Source organism: Phascolarctos cinereus, unplaced genomic scaffold (assembly GCF_003287225.1).
Source record: "Phascolarctos cinereus isolate Bilbo 61053 unplaced genomic scaffold, phaCin_HiC Scaffold_3;HRSCAF=262, whole genome shotgun sequence".
Lineage (NCBI taxonomy): Eukaryota > Metazoa > Chordata > Mammalia > Diprotodontia > Phascolarctidae > Phascolarctos > Phascolarctos cinereus.
Genome location: NW_027555736.1, coordinates 238,745,211 through 238,766,278, shown reverse-complemented (window position 1 = coordinate 238,766,278; position 21,068 = coordinate 238,745,211). Strand labels below are relative to the sequence as shown.

Below are 21,068 nucleotides of genomic sequence, written 5' to 3'. Positions count from 1 at the left end.
AATCTCTGTCAAGAATATTCTTGATGAAAATATTAAATCAGCCATGTTGTCTCAAATGGCATTCTGCAGTGGTCCAAGTCTTCACACTCATACAACTGACAAAAAGGTACAACACATACAAGAGTCCACTGAATTAACTTGTAAATAATTATTTAAAAAAGCATCTGATTCAGTAAAAAAAATAAAACAAACAGCCTTAAAATGCTTCCCTCGTTAGATGTCTTCATGCACATGTTGAGATCATTTAACATTCCTCAATTCAACAACTATCCTTGATGATCTTTTAGATTCATCAGACATTTTTCTATCATGCCCATTACAATAGATGACCTTTATTGAATTTTTTTCTAATTTTAAATATCATTTTATATCTTGTCAATTACCCACTCTGCATAGAAATATTTTATGTGCTAAAAAGAATTGGACATTGGCAAAAGCTATAAATAAGAGCTAGATTTATTGTTTTAATTGTTGTCTGGATTAGAGGTGTCAAACTCAAAGCCCATTCCTGAGTGCAGCTGAGCAGATTAAAATATAATGAGGAAATATTTAACAGAATGAACAAAAATACAATAGAACATAGACAATGTTAATATGTGGTTTCTGAGTCAACATGTGGCCCATAGGAATGCTTAGTATAGGGTTTGGTGACCCTCATTTCTATTTGAGTTTGACACCACTGATCTAGGCCACCAGGAATTGGAGAGAGACAGAGAGAGAGAGACAGAGAGAGAGAGAGAGAGAGAGAGAGAGAGAGAGAGAGAGAGAGAGAGAGAGAGAAGAGAGAGAGAGAAAGAGACAGAGAGAGAGAGAGAGAGGGAGGGAGGGAGGGAGAGAAGAAGAAAAAGGAAGAAGGAGGAAAGAAAAGAAAAGAAAAAAAGGAAAAGAACATGAACTGATACTTGAGCTAAGTCAACACTGCTTCCCACATGCCCACCACATTACTGGTAGTAAAGTGGCACTAGCCCATCTGATCCATGGGCTTGCCACAAAACCCAATCCTACACCTACTCCCCCTGCCTCTTTCCAGTGTTGTGGAGATCCAGGCTGCAGAAGTTTACTGGCGCCTCAGTGGCCAGCATTCTGTGCAACAAAAGATCTCTGCAGGTGAGTGGAGGAACAGAAGCAAAGAGGCAGGATGTGTGTCTGAGCTTGACATGGACTCTACACCAGAACTCAACAACTTGTAAATTTCTTCGGGCAGCGGATAGGTTAGACTAGAATCAGACTGACGATGGTTGGTTGCTGTGGGTCATGTGACAAACAGGAGAGTATGTAATGGCAACCTTACGTTTTTTACAAGCCACCTGAAATTCTTTGGTGCGGCCCGCGGGCTGCATGTTGTGCAGGCTTGCGCTACACACTGACATTCTCCCTCATGCTTCCACTTTGTTCGAGAGCCTCAGAGAGCCAAACTCTAAATGATATCAATCAACCAGTGTCTGCAATAGCACCGGTATGGTAGCATTTTAATGTGCGAGGCCAGGGAACTGAGAAAGAGAGGAAAAGGCGCAAGGCACTCTATGCAGGGGATTGTGCAACATTCCAATAAGCTTGAGGGAAAGAGCCCGGCATTCAGCTGTGTCCAATTCTGTCTCCCAAAGAGCCACTTAGGGCAGAGACCTGGGCTGGTGAACCATGAATTGCCTAATGTGGGAGAAGGCTGAGATGCTTTGAGATCCAGTCCCCAGGGAACCACCCTCAAAAGAGAGAGAATCAAAAGATGAGTAATAGAGGAAAAGAGTGGAGTTACCAAAGATCTCAGGAGGAAGAAAGCTTAAAGACTTCAATCACGAACAGATAAATCCACAGGGAAAATATTAATAGCAGAAGGAAATATGGCTTCCAGGTCTAGTAAATAAGTTCAGGTCTCTATGAATAAATACTGCAAAACAAAAGAAAATGATTCAACACTTTAGGAGATAGAGGATTTCTAATTTGAGGAGAATTTGAGGAATTTGTGGATTTTGAAGCAAACATGACACTGCAAGATGTTGGTCCCTAGTAGATTAAAAGAAAAATGGAAATCACAAGGACAGAATATATGACCTTTACAGCAGAAATAATTGGTAGCATAGAAAAACTTGAATCTGTGATGGCAAGTCTCACCAAAGAAATTTTAAAAAAAAGGACAACTGATAGGTCAAAAAGCAGTAACGTTAAAAGAAAACATGCTCAAGCAAAAAATACTGATCTTGACGACAAGATCTGCAGAAACAACCTAAGGATTATAAATCACCCAGAAGAACATGACAAGTCAAAAAACTTGCATACTATAATGCAAGAAATAATACAAGAAAATTGTCCAGAACTTCTGAACACAGAAAAGGAAATACCAATTGTAAGAATGCAAAGGTTGCCTCTAGAGAAAAGCCCAAGGCTGAAAACTCCAAATTCCAACCATCATATTGGTTAAATTGAACAATTCTACAAATGTAACAAATTTTGCAAGTGACTAGGAGAAAGACCTTCAAATACAAAAGAAAGGAAATTCTAATAATATAGGACTTCACCTACTAGAAAGTGCAAAAGGAAATAGAATAATGTATTCCAAAGAGTGATGGAGCTCAGAAAGCAGGCCAAGATGACCTATTCTACAAATCTGGGGGTAATCATAAATGAAAAAAGATGAATGTTTGATAATGGAGAGACATTCTAAACATTTTTAGAAAGAAAACAAAACTTGAAGAGATTATTTGCTTCTCTAGAACCCCAGACAACAGAAATGGAGGGATGAATGAATGCCTCAGCTAAGGACAGTAATCACAACAGTGAGAGAAGAGAGACCAGCAAGATTCTTCTTTCTAAGTATATACAAGGAGTGAAGGCAGAGGTTAAATGGAGAGAGATAAAGGTAGAAAGGTGGGGCTGCCTGGGGTGTTATGGATAGAACTTTGCTACACTCTGCCTATAGGTGTCTTTTGTAGAACTACATCACAAAATGGGAGGGTGCGTGAAGAAGAGAATGGAGGAATGTGTGCTATGCCCAGGTCAAATCAAGGGGGTTTGAGGGGAAGATGATCCCTGTGGTCTTCTAGGAAGAGAAAACCCTACAGGGAAGTGGCTGGAGAACAGGGGCTAAGAGTTAGAAAGAGGAGGGAAAAAAGGAGCTTTTAGGGGCAGCTAGGTGGTGCAGTGGATAGAGCATTGGTCCTGAAGTCAGGAGGACCTGAGTTCAAATATGGCCTCAGAGCAAACACTTGACACTTACTAGCTGTGTGACCCTGGGCAAGTCACTTAACCCCAATTGCCTTTAAAAAAAAAAAAGGAGGCTTTGTTTTGGTGGTGGGAAGGAGATTCTACTGAAGAATGCTCAAATAGATGAAGGGAATCTTCTGTGAGGGGAAATGGGGAACATATGCTAGTTGTTGTCTATGGGGATTTGGTATTTGCAAAGACTACTTGAAATCCTACCTCAGGGGGTGGGGAGTCAGAACTTTTGGGGACAACTGGCATCTGGGGGAGTGGGAAGATATGGACCCAGGGAGGAGATTTTTGAGGCAAATAAGAAAGGAAGTTGACCACAGGGAGGGATACCAGTTAGAAAGGGGCTGCATAGTCAGGGAGACTGGAAGGGGGTGGGGTCCTGCCATGGGGTAGTGTCCTCTGTCACCTGCAAGAATTGGCACAGTTGGGGCAGCTAGGTGGCACAGTGGATAGAGCACTGGCCCTGAAGTCAAGAGGACCTGAGTTCAAATCCGGCCTCAGACACACAACACTTACTAGCTGTGTGACTCTGGGCAAGTCACTTAGCCCCAAATGCCTCACCAAAAAAAAAAAAAAAGGAATTGGCATTGTTCTGGGACTGAGGCATAATGGAAAAGGGGAATCTCTAATAACCATTCCCCTTTAAATAAGTGGTCAAAGGATTTGAACAAAAGAGCCTCAAAAGAATTGCAAAATATTCACAACCACATGAAAAAATGCTCCAAATAACTACTAAATAATAAGAGAAAGGCAAATCAAACAGCTCTGACATTCTACCTCATACCCTGCAAATTGAAAACCATGACAGAAAATGACAATTTGTGGTCAATGTTGGAGGGGTCATGGAATAATAAGCACACTGATACATTGTGCGGAGCTATGAAATGGTACTATCATTTTAGAAAGCAATTTGGAATTATACAAATGAAGTGACTAAAATGTCCATATTCTTTGAATCCAAGATTCCATTACTGGGCTTATACCCCAAGAAAGCCACCAATGAGAAGAAAGTCTCCACATAAACCAAAATATTTATAGCAGCACTTTTTGTGATAGCAAAGAACTGGAAACAAAGTAGATGCCTATTGATTGAGGAATGGCTAAATAAATTGTGGTACATGAATATAATGAAATATTACTGTATTATAAGATGTGATACAATGAATACAAAAAAGCATGGAAAGATCTACATGAACTGATGCAAAGTGAAGTAAGCAGAGCCAAGAAAATAATATATACAGCAACTACAATAATGTAAATGGAAAGAATGACACCCCACCAAAATCAAAAGGAAATATAACAAAATTACAGGATCCAGCAGGTCTCGAATAACGAAATACAAGAAAACAATTCCAACCCACCCCTTCATGGAGGTGGAAGTCCATAGTACATGTTTTCAATGTATAACCATTTGTGCTGATTTTTCCTCTTCTTTTTTCTTTCCTTTATTTTTGTCTTTAAAAATAGTATTTGTTTTATGGACGAGGTGGCTCTCTGAGAGGGAGTTGAGGACGTATGCTGGTGAAAACTTTGATGGTATAAAAATAGAAGACATCAATAAAATTTTTTTTAAGTATATCATGTATATTATTTTGGAGAGCCAATTGTTAAGCATTTACCAGCATATTAGTTCTATCTAATTTTTCACTTTTCTATTTTTCATTTGAGTTCACATTATTAGGATTTCTCTGTATCCTGTTTTACTACCTGTTCTTTGAAATTCACTGATAATTTAAATATTGAAAGGTGGTCATTTACTAAATTTTATTTTTGTGTGTGTGACATTTTAAGTTCCTGTCTTCCTCCCTCTCCACCCTGTAATAGACACCACCATTTGACACATTTATAAATGTATGTAAAACCATACTATGCATACTTCTATTTATCAGTTCTTTCCCTAGAGGTCAATAGCATTTTCCTTTATAGATCCTTTGTAGTTGCTTTGAGTATTTATATACTCAGAATAACTTGGTCATTCACAATTATTCTTTGAACAATATTGCTGCTACTGTATAGAATGTTCTCTTGGTTTTGCTAATTCACTTTTCATGATTTCATGCAAGTCTTTCCATGGTTTTTAACAATAAACCAGCCCATCATTTCTCACAGCATAGTGGTATTCCATCACAACCATCTATCACAACTTGTTTACAAGGTGGTCATTTTTAAAAGCTGAAAAGCCATTAATTTTCAGGTTAGTCATTTAAATATGCCATATGAATCTGAATATTTAAAACATTTTAAATAGCAAATTTTAAACTAATGTATGATTGATTTTTTTGTCTTTCTGAAGTTCAATGCCCTATTGCCCAACTTTATTGACTACCACCTAGACTAACCTCTTCATTTTACAATTGAGGAAATGTATAATCAGAGAGGTAAGTGACTTGACCAAAATCATATCTCACAACCATTTTTTAAAGGAAGACTATACTGTGCATATTGAAAAGACCAAAGAAAAGGAAGATGAATTGGAAACATACGTTCCCCAAGTGAAAGCGATCACGGATGAATATGAAGAAAATACTGAAAAGTATGAAACCCTCAAATATCATGTTTCAGGTACATATTAAGTGTTTATTATTTCAATAATCAAGTTTCTTATTGCTTGTAGACAAGGGCAGGATACAGATTTCATTGGTTATAAATCAGAGGTCAAGTAAATTAGCACAAGAATTAGGCTAGAATTATGGCAGCAATCAACAGTGATGTCTAAGGGCAAGTGGTTCATAACCAAGCATGTGAACTTTTTGAGATTTTCTAAAACTGTGGGTAGTGATCGTGTCATGACTGAATTTCTTTAAGTATTCAGGATGCAACTCATCGAGGCATACAATAAAATTCTTCCAGTGACTATGGAAGTATCCACATCTACAGCTATAGCTTTTCTTTTTTAAAAAAATAATATTTTATTTTCCTCAATTACATTTAAACCCATTTTAATATTTTTTTAAGTTTTGAATTCCAAATTCTATCCCGCCCTCCCTTTCCCCCTCCCTGAGACAATAAGCAATCTGATATAGTTTATACATACAAATCATATAAAATATTTCCATAATGGTCCTTTTGTTCAAGAAAAGTCACACACACAAAAAGGAAAGAAAGAGAGAGAAGGAAGGAAGAAAGAGAGAGAGAGAGAGAGAGAGAGAGAGAGAGAGAGAGAGAAGAGAGAGAGAGAAGGAAGGAAGGAAGGAAGGAAGGAAGGAAGGAAGGAAGGAAGGAAGGAAGGAAGGGAAGGAAGGAAGGAAGGAAGGAAGACAGAGAAAGAAAGAAAGAAAGAAAGAAAGAAAGAAAGAAAGAAAGAAAGAAAGAAAGAAAGAAAGAAAGAAAGAAAGAAAGAAAGAAAGAGAAAAATAGTATTCTTCAAACTGCATTCAGACTCCAGCAGTTCTTTCTCTGGAAGCAGAAAACATTTTTCATTATGAATCCTTTGGGATTGTTTTGGTTTGTTCATTGCTGAGAATAGCTAAGTCATTCATAGCTGTTCATCATCAGTATTGCTATTATTGTATACAATGTTCTCCTGGCTCTTCTCACTTCTCTCTGCATCAGTTTTTATAAGTTTTTCCCGATTTTTCTTATAGCACAGTAGTATTGCATCACAATCATATACCACAACTTGTTCAGCCATTCCACAGTTAATGGACATCCACCAATTTCCAATTCTTAGCCACCACAAAAAGAGCTGACTTAGCTTTATTTCTTGTTACTGTCTTTTAATCCTTGTTCTTAATGTTGTGAATTTCAGTTGGTTTTACTTTTTTTTTTTTTTAAAGTTTTTAAGCTTTTACAGTGGAGGGGAAACGGAGGAAGGTGAGAGGGAATGAGTGAATCTTATTCTCATAGGATTTGGCTTAAGGAGGGAATAACATACACACTCAATGGGGTATGGAAATCTGTCTTACCCTACAGGAAAATAAGGGGGGAAGGGGACAAGAGAGCAGAGGGATGATAGAGAGGAGGGCAGATTGGGAAAGGGGGTAATCAGAAGCAAATACTTCTGAGGAGGGACAGGGTCAAAAGAAAGAATAGAATTAATGGGGAGGCAGGATAGGATTAAGGGAAATAGAGTTGGGATTTCATAAGATGTCTACTATGGGAGTGTTTTGCATAACTGCACATGTATAACCTACATTGAGTTGCATGCCTTTTTAATGAGGGTGGGTGGGAGGGAGGGAGGGAGAAAATTTGGAACCCAAAGTTTTAAAAACAAGTTTAAAAAAAATATTTTCACATGCAACTGGGAAATAGGAAATACAGGAAATGGGGTACAGAAATCTATCCTGCCCTACAGGAAAATAGAAGGAGAAGGGAATAAGAGAAGGGGAGGAGAGATAGAAGAGAGGGCAAACTAGGGGAAGGGGTATTCAGAATGCATACTATCTTGGGGTGGGGGAGGGGCAAGATGGGGTGAAAATTTGGAACCAAAATCTTGTGGAAATAAATGTAGAAAACTGAAAATAAATAAATGTATATGAAAAAAGTTTAAAATAAATCCTTTAAAGCTATCTTTTGCCAGCTTCCTCTCCCCCCATCTCCTAAAGGCACAATATGTTCCTTTATTAATACATTTAAAGAACATTTTCATTTCCACTCATGACATTGTAAGCTATATCTAATTTTTTTGACTTGGTTTTTCATATTTCATAAAACATCATCTTTTATGCAAAATATTATTTAAATACATGCCAAAAAGTCATTCTGAAACTTAAAAGGCATCTAGGTGTCACAGTAAGATTGCTGGGTCTAGAATCAGGAAGACCTAATTTCCAACCTGGCCTCAGACATTGTCTGTGTGACCTCAAGCAAGTCACTTCTCCTTTGCCTCAGTTTCTTCAACTGTAAAATGGGGAAAATAGCACCTCACACACAGGGTTGCTATGAGGAGAAAATCATGTAAAAGGCATACATTTCTTAGCACAATACCTGGCATATGCTGTTGTTATCATTTTTCAGTCAAGTCTAACACTTGCCTGTGTCTTCATGACGCCATTATGGAGTTTTCTTGGCAAAGATGCTGGAGTGTCTTGCTATTTCCTTCTCCAGCTCATTTTACAGATGAGGACACTGAGGCAAACAGGGATAAATGACTTACCCAGGTTAACATAATTATTAAATGCCTGAGGCCAGATTTAAATTCAGGTCTTTCTGACTCTAGGCCCAGCAGTCTATCCACTGTGCACCCTAACCTCGCACATAGTAGACATTTAATAAATGCTTGTTCTCTTACCTTAAATCTTGGGTTATTTTAATGGGGAGAAGGCCAGACTTTTCCCTAGGACTACATTGAAGGCATGCTAGGCCATAAGACCAGGTGTGGGTATCAGAGAAATGACTAGGATTAGAGAAGAGTTTTCATCTGGGGAAAGAGTAGAGCCAATTAATGGCAAAAGGATGCATGTGGAAACAGAGATGAACAAAAAATGAAGCAAAAAGAAAAAAAATAATCTAGCGTATGGCAATTAATTCAATGTGTTCAGGTTTAAATCTGCAAAATTCCAAACTGGGTTCAGTGATGGATGCCAAAAATTATGAATTTCTAGTAGTTGTTTTTCCAACATCATCAGGGAATGAAATACTCCACAAAAGTGAACTGGTTTTTGGGGGGTTTTTTTTTGAGATTCTAATCTAATTTCTCCTTCTCATTGGAGTTTCAGCTTCTCCTATAAATCTTTATTTAGTCAGCTGGAGGTAGATCCTACTTTAGACACCACTTAGCACTTTAAGGGCTTGCAAAGCCCTGTTGTGCTTGTAGTATCTCATTTGATCCTCACAACAATTCTGCAAAGGTAGGTGCTATTGTCCCCATTTTATAGATGAAAAGACTGAGAGTTTAAGTGACTTGTGCTGGGTTACCCAGTCTGACACTTCAAATCCAGCACTCTTACCCACAGTACCACCTTGTAGTTTAAGGAATATCCTGCCAGCTTTTAGAGACTCCATCCCACTAAAATTCTTCCTACTTCTCTGAACTTCTACAGAGGAAATGGGAGACATTCCTTTTCACCCTCCTTGTTCTAGGCTTATCTCACAAAAAAAAATTATTGGCCAGAGGTGGCAAGAAGTAGATAGCATCACGATATTTTAATGTTAGGTGACATAAGTTCAGCCTTGATGATCATTAAAAGAGAAGAGGAAAAAGAAACAAATAGTAACACGAATAGAGCAAACAAGGCAGTAGAAAGAGGAGAAAGGGGCATGAAAACAGGGCAAATGATTATAACTGAGAAAAAATATTAAAAAGGCTGCCTCAGTATCCAGAGTTCCCAAGTAGTCATATGAAATTGGCATATTTAGTACATGTCATACATAAATAACTGCACGAATAGATTTGTGTCTGTGGTTTGTTTGTTTTTTAATAGCACAGAATCGTGAACACGAGTCACTGAAATACGGCATTTGTTTGATGAAACAGAAAGAATCAAACTACAAAAATGAGAGGGTAATTTTTAAAATTGACTTATTTTCTCTTTTTGTAGAGATACGGACGGGTAGCATAAATGTAGTAACGTAGCATCTTATTTTTTTCCAACATCATCAGGGAATGAAATACTCCACAAAAGTGAATTTCCAAATAACTGTTTTGCCACTTGAAGTACTGAAGCTTTTTTTAAAATAAGAAATATTTCTAAATCGTATTGTCCCTTTACAACCTTTCAGAATGGAGAATAATGAATACAGTCTAATTATTTCTTGATAAATTGAGACTCTCATTATGAATACTTATTACTGTCCTAAACAGCAAGACTTTTTAGTCTTCCTGTCTCCTCACTTGTGGTCGGGTTGTCAGATGTCACTTCTCCTAACGTCATCATATCTGTCTCCAAAAGCATACCTTCCAGGATCTTTCTCGCTGTTGTTTCAGTGTGCCTTACTCTTCATGACCCCATTTGGGGTTTTCTTGGCAAAAAGACAAAGCAAAACAAAATGAAACTGTAGTTCTTTACTGTTTCTTTCTCCAGCTCATTTTATTGAGGTCTCACTGTTAGTAAGGCTAGATTTGAACTAACAGAGATGAGTCTTCCTGACTCCAAGCCAGGCATTCTATCCACTACACCACTTAGGGCCTTCAATTTGTTGTTTCTTATATAATATGAGCCTGAAACCCAGATAACCAAGTTTTCAATTGGTTTGGGTTGCCATTGTTCATTTTCTGTTTTTCATTTTTATACTGAATCTGTAATTTCATTCAGATGAATTGTAGTTGAGAAAACTTTCTTTACAAAAGCAGATTGTCACCTGCGCTTTAACATATTATCTTAAAGGTCTTGGCTTGAAGACTTTAAATGATTTGCCTAGCTAGGGTCACACAGCCAATAAGTGGCAGAGTCTTTTTGATTCTGAGGCCAATTTTTGATGCCCTAAATTACATTGCTTCTCTATTCTAAGCTTATGTAACCCCTCCTCAAGGGACATTACCATTTACACTTATTAAAAAATATTTGTTACATAGGAATCAGTAAAGCTCTGGGTAACAGGATAAGGAATTAAGTGTTTGACTTTAATGAAGAGATATTTGTGGGAATTATTTTGGGAACAGAAAGGCCTTTTTCCACTTCCTATTAAGGTCTCTGTGTTGGTGCTATCAAAAAAGACTGACCTCCAAATAAGTAGGATGTTATTCTACTATTTTTATACAATGATAGTATCACATTTATATACATATATATACATACATACACACATATACATAAATACATATACATACATACATACACACACACACATACATATATGTATATATGCGAGAAGTCAGACACAACTGAAAGATTCAACAAGGGAGCAGATTGAGAGGGGCAGGTACTTTCGTGCTCAGATGAGTTATCCAGCACACCTTCCCTGTATCCCACTTAACTCCAGCATTTTGAGATAGACTACACTGTACTGATTGCCTGTTGCTTATCAACTGGCTTAAGAACCCATACAGTTGCATGTCACCTGTGGGTGGCTTAGTGTAGAGGCAATAGGACTGAATTGGGAGTCACAAGATTTCCTCTTCCCAGCTATGGACTTAGGCAACTTAATGTCCAAAGTAGATTGAGTACTGGGCTTGGAGTAGGAGTAGACCCAAGTTCAAATCCTGCCTCAAACATCACTTAGTTGTGTGACCCTGGGTAAGTCATTTAATCTCTTTCAGACTCAGAATCAGGAAAATGAGAGCGCTGCAGTCAAAGGCCTCTAAATTGTTGATACTACAACTTCAGGAAGGTGACTTATGCTCTCTTGGTCTCAAAAATTCCAAATTTCTCTCTTTCCATTAGAAAAAGCCACAGCTAGAAAAAATTAAAACACAGTATGGAGAGAGAAGTGGTTTCCTTTTCTCTCAAGATTATAAATAATGATCTACAATGTTACCAAGAGGCACATGGATGGGGCTGACTTCAAAGGTAGACCAAAAAAAGCTATTAATATAAAATCAGTGTATTTGATTGACATACCCATGTCCAAAATGATCATTAGAATATTATTTATGACTTTAAAAATACTTTTTTGGACCACACCTATGATCTCATTGGCATGGGGACCTCCCAATGAAGAAACTGTCTCTAGTGATTCAAAGGAGCACTTACTCTGCAGCTGAATATTTGAGACAGTTCCCCTGAACACTGTGAGGCTGAATGATTTGCAGAGGATGAGTATGTGTCAGAGGAAGGGCTCAAATGCAGATCTACCTGACTCCTAGGACAGCTCTCTCTATTATACCTTGCTACCTATTCCCCTACCCACAAAACATAGCCATTTATAATTTTTCCCTTCAAGTAACACAGGGAATCTTCCTGAGGAATTTTTTTCTTTTGTCCTTATAAATTAAATTTTCATTTGATGAATCAGATTTTTTTTTTTTTGCTTCTGCATAGTCTTCAGTTACCTATGCCTGTATCTCTTTTCAAACTATAAGAAAAAGTAATTGTGGGCCTATGTATGAACAGGAAAAAGTGAAGAATTTATTGAAGAAAGGCCGAAATGAGGAAATGTTAAGAATGAAAAAACATCTGAACTTCATGTACGTTTCAGAAAAAGATATCTATGAAACAGAACAAAAACTGAGACTTTTAATCCTGGAAAACGACAGAATACGAAAAGTAAGTACAAGGTAGGTCAGTTAAGCAGGGGGAATAGAGGTGGCACTGAATTTAAATTAGTGTTCTAGGTCATACATCTGCATGTCCTAGAGCAAGAATTCAAATTTTTGCCCCCTTTGTGCTACTAGATACCAGAGTCTTTGAGACTTTCTTGAACATACCCCAGTTTGCACAACAGATAAAGTGCTGGGCCTTGGAATCAGGAAGACCTGAGTTCAAATCCAGTCTCAGATATTTACTAGCTGCGTGACCCTTGGCAAGCCACTTAACCTCTGTTTGCACTTCAGTTTTCTCTGCTATAAATGAGTATAATAATAGCACCTTATTTGTACAGTACTTAGCACAGTGTATTAAGCACATACTAGGTGCTTAATTAATTATTGTTGCCCATTCTCTCCCTCATGAAACTCAATCAACCAGTATTCAGAAAACATAAATTACCTAGAAAAGAATACCGTTTTTGGCAAGACTTTCTGGGAAACCTAGAAGGCAGGCTGACAAAAATTTGGCTGATCAGGAGAGTCATCTTCTTGAGTTCAAATCCCGCCTCAGACACTTACTTGCTGTGTGTCTCTGGGCAAGTCTCTTAACCCTGTTTGCCTCAGTTTCCTCATCTGTAAAATGGGCTGGAAAAGGAAATAGAAAACCACTCCAATATCTTTCCCAAGAAAAACCTACATGGGATCACAAAGAGTCAGAAAAGACTTAATAACAACAGAATATTCCAAAGTAAATTCAAAATGGGTACATGACCTGAATATCAAAGATTTAACTGTGCCTTTAAAAAAAAATAGAAGTGGAGTGGATCGTGTGCTTTTTCACAGAAATGGATGAGAGTAAATTCTTGGCCAAACAAGGGATAGAGGCATACATATATAAATATTTGATATAGATATAAAAATATAAAATGTAAAATAGATCATTTGATTACATGAAATTGAAAGGCTTTTGTAGAAACAAAGTTAATGAATCTGGGAATAAGAATGGAAGCAACCAACTGAGTGAAAAAGTCTTTGGATCAAACATTTGTGGTAAGGGTCCACTATCTAAGATATGTAGGCAATGGAGAAAAATATAGAAGACCAAAAGCAATTTCCCAATAGATAAATGGTCAAAGGATGTGAACAGAGTTTTTAAAAGAATTGCAAACTGTTAACAGCCAAAGAAAAAGAACACTCCAAAGTGTTAATGATAAGAGAAATGCAAACCAAAACAACCCTGAGGTTTCACCTCAAATCTAGAAAATTGGCAAAAAAAAAATGACAGAAATTGAGATTGGTCAGTGTTGGAAGGGTTATGGAAAGGTGGGCATAGATGCATGGTTGGTGGAGCTACAAATAAATCCAACAATTCTGGAAAACAATTTGAAATTATGGGAAGAAAATAACTAAAATGTCTGTGTCCTTTGACCCATAGATGCCACTGTTGGTACCTATCCCAAGAAGGTCAAATGACAAATTGAAAGACTCCGTATGACAAAATATTCATAGAAGCCCTCTTTGTGACCCATCAATTGGGAAATGGCTAAGCAAACTGTAAGACATAGATGTAAGGGACTATGGCTGTGGTGTAAGAAAGGACAAACAAGATGAAGTCTGGAAATACTTACATGAGCTCATGAAGAATGAAATAAGCAGAACCAGGGAAACAACACACAATAGCTACAATGATTGAAATGGTCAGGACAACAGGAAATTAATCAAAACTGAATGTCGCAGAATTTTAAGGACCAAGATTGGCCATAAAGAAAAGATGTTTATGAGACGACACCTACCCTAACTCCTCTGTAGAGGTGGGGGTCCACAGATGTGGAACATTACATATAATGTCAGATTTTTTTTTTTGCACGTAGAGTCTTTTTGTTGATTTCTCTTCTTCATCTTTTAAAAAAATTATTTCTGTTAAAGGATGGCTTTCTTGGAGGGAGTCAGGAGAGATATAGAAAGAAATATAGGTGATATAGAAATGAAAGATATTGATTTTAAAAACCTACTTCTAAAAGAAATACTCCTATGAACAAGAGTTTTTTTACACATTGTCCAAGAGTATAATGGACATAGTTTGGGCAGTAGTGTGTCTTGGCAGATTGTAGTCAACAACTCATACTCTTATAAGTCCTTCGAATACAAGTGTAAACTGATTAACCATACATAATTAAATATTCATTGATTATACTGGTTATATTTTGATTCAAATACATCATGCAAATCATTCTTCATCATAATGAGAACTGGCTCAATTAGTTAACTATTTTGCATGAGTAACTTAGCATTAATAACTTTTAAGAATAACTCCTAAACACCACAGTCAGGCAGAAAAGTCAATTTGTGGATTAATAGGCCTAACAATCATGAGAGGGAAAAGTCATACCTTGAGGAGAGATGGACTATTGTGGACAAAAATGGAGGCTACAACTTGCAGAAAAAGCACTCCTGGGAAAGAGAAATAAAAGATGGCATTCCTAAGTTTTCACTGGACCATTCTTGGAAGGTGCATAGAAGCTCCTACTTAGGCAAAGAAAAGAAGAAAATCTATGAGATCCTCAGCTATCAAAAAAAAAAAAGCATGCTAAAGTTCTGAGAAAAATTGAATGAGTAAGGTGGGGAAGTACCCTCTGAGAAAGGGAAAGAGAAAAAGCCCCAACAACATATAATTATCCTTGCCAAAACAAATTGCAAGAGAAAAAACAAGAAGGAAAAAAATTTCTCTACTCTTCAGTTTTTAATACATTTTTTCAAAGAGCAGAATACATAATTATCTGATATCACATCAACTGCCCCAGTCCAAGCTCCACCCACCTGGAGACCACCATGGAGATCTGAAACCAGAACTACCTTGAGATCCCTTCCTCCAATGATACCATATGGAACCCTGCCAAACTAGATCCTATCGGGACACCCCCTCCCAATAGAGCAAGCTAAAGACCCATAGGTCTTGCCTTTGGGTGTACCACAGAACTCCTAGGACCGCTAGGCCCGTGCATTTGCTGTATATGTGTTGTCACCCTAAGTTAGAATGTGAGTTGTTTGAGAACAGGAACTTTCTTGATTTTCTATTTGTATTAAGGCCAAGGTCATCCACAGCATCCTGGGCCATCACCAGTCATCTTGATTTTTATCCTGCCACTGGACTTTGATGGCTCTACAGAAGAGAGGGAGGCTGGCGGCTTTGCACAGCTCTGCCTCACTTAAATCCAGTTCACAAGCAAGTCAGTACATCACCCTTGTGATGTCATTGGTCCTCTTCCAGAAGGAAGGATGAACAACAAAAATTTGTATTCTTAGTTCTTAGCACAGTGCTTGGCACGTAGGAATAAATGGCAGGGATAGATCAGAAGTATTATTTGTTCTAGAATTTTTCTATTTCAGATGGCCTTGCAAATATCTGTTTTATATGTTTACATGTATATGTTTTATATATGTGTATATATACATATACATGTATGTATGTATGCATATGTGTGTGTGTTAGGTAGCTACACTGAAGAGCATTAAAGAAAAAATAGGTGTCCAAGGACCACACCATTTTCTGTGGGAAAAGGAGAAAGGGGTTACCTGTGATCTGAGAATCACTGACTGAGCTTATTATATAGGTTCTTTGGGCCTAGTTTCTTCTAATCCTATTTTAATTTTGAATGAAGTTTGGTTCTAGAATTGCCAGCTAATTCGATATATCTCCATGCTATTTGAAGGATAGGAAGGTCAGGCTTGTGGTAAGCCAATGAGGGGATGCCCCTTTCAATGAAGGAAACAATTGATGTCTTAAGAAAAGTCCTACCACCCTCTGTTGAGCCTACTTCTCTAATACTTACCACTACTCATCTATCTGTCTGTCTATCTATCTATCTATCTATCTATCTATCTATCTATCTATCTATCTGCGTATGCATACATACATACACATATATATGTATGTATGAACAGTTTTAATTTGTATAAGTTCATATTTATTCAATTCAACAAATAATTTATTGTCTGTCCAGAGCACCATTCTGAGTGTTGGGGACACAGATGTGAAGAACAAATACATTCCCTTTAAAAAGCTTATAGTCCATGGAAAGGGAGGGTATGTCACATGAACATAAGTAAATGAATTACACAAGTAAGAATAATTCAAAGTACAGCTATCCCTTCCACAACATGGGGTTTAGTGGTGTGGTGCCCCCACTGGAAAATCCATGTAAAAAATTTTGGTCCTCCCTTTGTACCAGAGAAGAAGTCTAAATTATAATGGTATTAACGGATAAAATATATTGATATTATGCAATAAAATATATATATATATAAATGCATTTCTGAGTTTCTAAACTTGTTGTGTGTGGCCTGCTGGCCTTTGAGTGTCATCTGTGGCTTCCACAAAACTGCCCCCAAATTCCCATTTACTTTCTTATGCTGACCTGTGATATGTCAAAACTGTGATGGAGAAAGTTATGATGTGGAAGGGAATAACTGTGGAACATGATGCGAGCATAGGCACAAGTCAGACTTGGAATCAATTCAATAGCCACAAGTCTTACTAATAACTATTTTGATGGCTTCAGTTTATCTTGTATGAGCAGTCCAATAAGCGGCCTACAAATATTCCCCATCAAGGGATGAGATGGGATGACAGAGGAGGAAGTAATGCAGCCCAGCTCCCCAACCATCATAAAATTCATCCCCCTCTCATTGCACAACTCAGTTGCTCTAGTCCTGATCCCCATAAGAGGAGGAACTACAGATAGCCCCTGAAGAAAAAGTTTTTCATCCTGCTTTTCATCATGGTTGCTCTGATCTGTTTCTAGAGGTAGAATCCAAGACTCAATCTCAAGATGAGAAGCAGAACCTCACTATGACCACGTTAATGTGGAAGGAAGTGGGACCTGAAACTTGACACCCAGGAGGCAAGCAGGTACCCAGTGAAGTCACTCAGATCCCCAAAAAAGAGTAAACAAAAAAGAATAAATAGCTATTATGATGCCAGGGATGGCCAAGACATGTACCCAGAAGAAGGGAAGAACTCCCAAATACCTACAAGTGAAGCCTCAAAAGAAGAAAAAAGGAAAAAGAAAACAATCTTGGCCATAAGACCAATTCGACTTTCTGGAAGAAATGAAGCAAGAGTCCCCCCTTCAAAAAAATAGGTGCTTTGAAGTTATAATATTAATGAAATGAGAGCAATAGAGGAAAGAATTGGAAAACAGAAGAGCTTTGGAGAAAAGACTTGGAAAGAGAATGAGTACCTTAGAGTAAGAATAACCAAATAGAAATTAGTGATTATATGAAATAATAAACAATATTAAAACAAAGCAAAGATTGAAAAGATAGAAGGTTATGTAAGATATCTCAAATATAAAACAACTTAACCAGAAAACAGATCAAGGAGAGATAATTTAAGAAACACTGGACTACTGAAAGCCATGACCAAAAAGAAAACATTTTTTGAGAAATCATGAAAGAAAACTGCCAGATCCCTTTAGATCCAGAGAGTAAAGTGAAAATAGAAATAATATACAAGTCCTCTCTTTAAAGAAACCCCTAAATTAAAACTGTCAGGAGTGTCATATCCAAAATCCAGAGTTTCCATATCAAAGAAAAAAACCACTGCAATCATTCCTGAAAAAAATATTCAAGTAACAAAGAATCACAGTAAGAATCCTGCAAGATTTAGCAGCTACCAATATATAGGAATGGAGTCCCTGGAATGATATTCAAAAGGGAAAAAATATATGGATCTACAACCAAGAATAACTTACCCACTAAAACTGAGTATAATCCCACAGAAGGTTAAAGGTTATACTGAGGGGGTTTAGAACTTCAGTGAAATAGAGAAGTTTCAAGCATTCTTGAGGAAAAGATAAGAACAGAGACTTTGACATAGTAACATAGGAGTCAAAAGAAACGTTAAAAAGGTAAATATGGGGGCAGCTAGGTGGCACAGTGGATAGAGCACCAGCCCTGGATTCAGGAGGACCTGAGTTCAAATCTGGCCTCAGACACATAACACTTAACTAGCTGTGTGACCCTGGGCAAGTCACTTAACCCCATTGCCTAGCCAAAAAAAAAGGTAAATACAAATGAGCAATCAGAAAGGACTTTATAAGGCTTATTGTTTACCTTCTATTTTTTAAATTTTTAATAGTATTTTATTTTTTCCCCAATTACATGTCAAGACAATTTTTAGCATTCATTTTTACAAAATTTTGAGTTCCAAATTTTTCTTTCTTCCCCTACTCCCTCCCCTCTTCCAAAAATGGTAGGCAATCTGATATAGGTTATACATATGCTATCATGTAAAATATATTTCCTTATTAGTCACAGTTGTGAAATAAGGAACAGATCAAAAGGGAAAAAAACCACGAAAGTGAAAAAAGTATGCTTTGATCTGCAAATCCATCCACCAGTTCTTTATCTGGATATGGATATTTTCCTTCGTTAGTCCTCCGTACTTATCTGATTATTATGTTGCTGAGAAGAGCTGAATCATTCATACTCAATTATCACACAATGTTGCTGATACTATGTACAATGCCTCCTGGTTCTGCTCATTTCACTTTGCATCAGTTTGTACAAGTTTTTCCAGGTTTTTCTGAAATCTGCCTATTCATTTCTTATTGCACAACTGTATTCCATTACATTCATATATCACCGCAACCATTCCCCAGTTGATGGGCATTCCTTCAGTTTCTAATATTTTGCCACCATGAAAAAGGCTACAATGAATATTTTGGTGCATGTAGATCCTTTTCCCTTTTTTATCATCTCTTTGGGATACAGACCTAGTAGTGGCATTGCTGGATCAAAGGATAGGCACAGTTTGATTGACCTTTGGGCATAGTATCAAACTGCTCTCCAGAATGGTAAGATCAGTTCACAACTTCACCAACAGTGCATTACTGTCTCAGTTTTCCCACATCCACTCCAACATTTATCATTTTCCATTTTTGTCTAAAAAAATAACAAGCAGGATAATTTCAGAAAAACCTGGAAAGACTTACGTTAACTGATGCACAGTGAAGTGAACAGAACCAGGAGAACATTGCACACAAAAACAGTAATATTATTCAATGAAGAATTGTAAATGACTTAGCTAATCACAGCAATGCAATGATCCAAGACAATCCCAAAGGACTAATGATGAAGCATACTATCTGCCTTCAGAGAAAGAACTGAGTTTGTTTGAATACAGACTGAAGCATGCTATTTTTTATTTTCTTTCATTTTTAAAAATTAGAGTCTTCTTGTACAAAGTGACTAATATGGAAACATTATACATAATTGCACATGTATAACCTATATCTGATCGCTTACCATCTCAGGGAGGGAGGAGGGAAGGGAGGGGGAAATAGAATTTAGAACTCAAAACTTCAAATAAAAATGTAAAAAAAAAGCTTTCTACTTTCCTTCTAATCCTAGTTGTATTGGTTTTGTTTGTGCAAAAGCTTTTTAATTTAATGTAATGAAAATTATCTATTTTACATTTTGTAATGCTTCTATCTCTTATTTAGTCATGAATTCTTCCCTTCTCCATAGATCTGACAGGTAGACTATTCCTTGCTCTTCTAATTTGCTTATGGTGTCACTCTTTATGTCTAAATCATGTACTCATTTTGACCTTATCTTGGTAGATAGTGTGAGATATTGGTCTATACCTAGTTTATGCCCTATTGTTTTCCAGTTTTCCCAACAGTTTTTGCCAAATGGTAAATTCTTATCCCAAAGACTGGGGTCTTTGAGTTAGTCAAACATTAAATTACTATGGTCATTGACCACTGTGTCTTGTGTACCTAATCTATTCCACTGATCCACAACTCTATTGCTTAGCCAGTATGAGATAGTTTTGATGATTACTGCTTTATAATATAGTTTGAGATCCAGTATTACTAGGCCACCTTCCTTTTTTTTTTCATTAATTTCCTTGATATCCTTGACCTTTTGTTCTTCCAGATCAATTTTGTTGTTATTATTGTTAGTGTTCTAAGGGAAAGCATGATACCAGAACACTTCAGAACACTAATGTTTTTGAGGTTCATAGAAGAAGTCAAATAAGACAAAAGGCCTGGAAATGAATATATTAAGGACTTGCTAAAGAAGTTACAGAGATAGTAAAACTTTAATGGGGGAGGTGGACCTCAATATACCCTTTTTAAGGCTAGATAAATCTAAATAAAATAAAAAGGAGAATAAGAAGTGAAGGGCCCTAAAGGAATTTCAGAAAAGTTATACATAAAACAGGCTTCTGACTCTTATTGAATAGGAATAGAAAAGAGTATACATATTAATTAGCTGCGCATAGCATCTTTCCAAAAATAGACTATATGTTAGCCCATAAAATCTCACAAATGCAGAAAAACAGAAATATTAAACACATTTTTGCATATCACAATGCAACAAAAATTATATTAAATAAGGAGCTCCTGGAGAAAGGATTAAAATTAATTGGAGACTGAAGAATGGGTAGATCAAAGAATATAAAACAATAGATAATTCCATTAAAGAGAATGACAACAATGAAAAAATACACCAAAATATTTGGGCCACAGCCAAAATAGTCCTTAGCGGAAACAGTATGTCTTTAAACAGTTTCATCAATAAAAGATAAAAAAAAGAATAGGTTAATGAATTGGGCATGCAGCTAAAATACTAGAAAATCAACAAATTTTAAGACCCCAATTTTTTTCTTATCCATAAGACTACATCTGGATAAACAAGAGTTTATTAACATTCTTCCCAAAATGTGATACCCAGAACAAAATACCATTCTCCAAACATGGTTTAACCAGAGAAGAATACAGTGGTA

General features: G+C 36.9%; 1 protein-coding gene across 1 annotated transcript in view; it reads left to right on the top strand.

Moving 5' to 3' along the window:
- The window catches only part of CCDC175 (coiled-coil domain containing 175), a 108,189-nt gene that overhangs the window by 70,443 nt on the left and 16,678 nt on the right, over positions 1-21,068 (top strand). Inside the window, 3 exon segments of the mRNA XM_020986157.2 lie at positions 5,631-5,769; positions 9,570-9,649; positions 12,138-12,290. Coding sequence (XP_020841816.2) covers positions 5,631-5,769; positions 9,570-9,649; positions 12,138-12,290 — 372 coding nt within the window.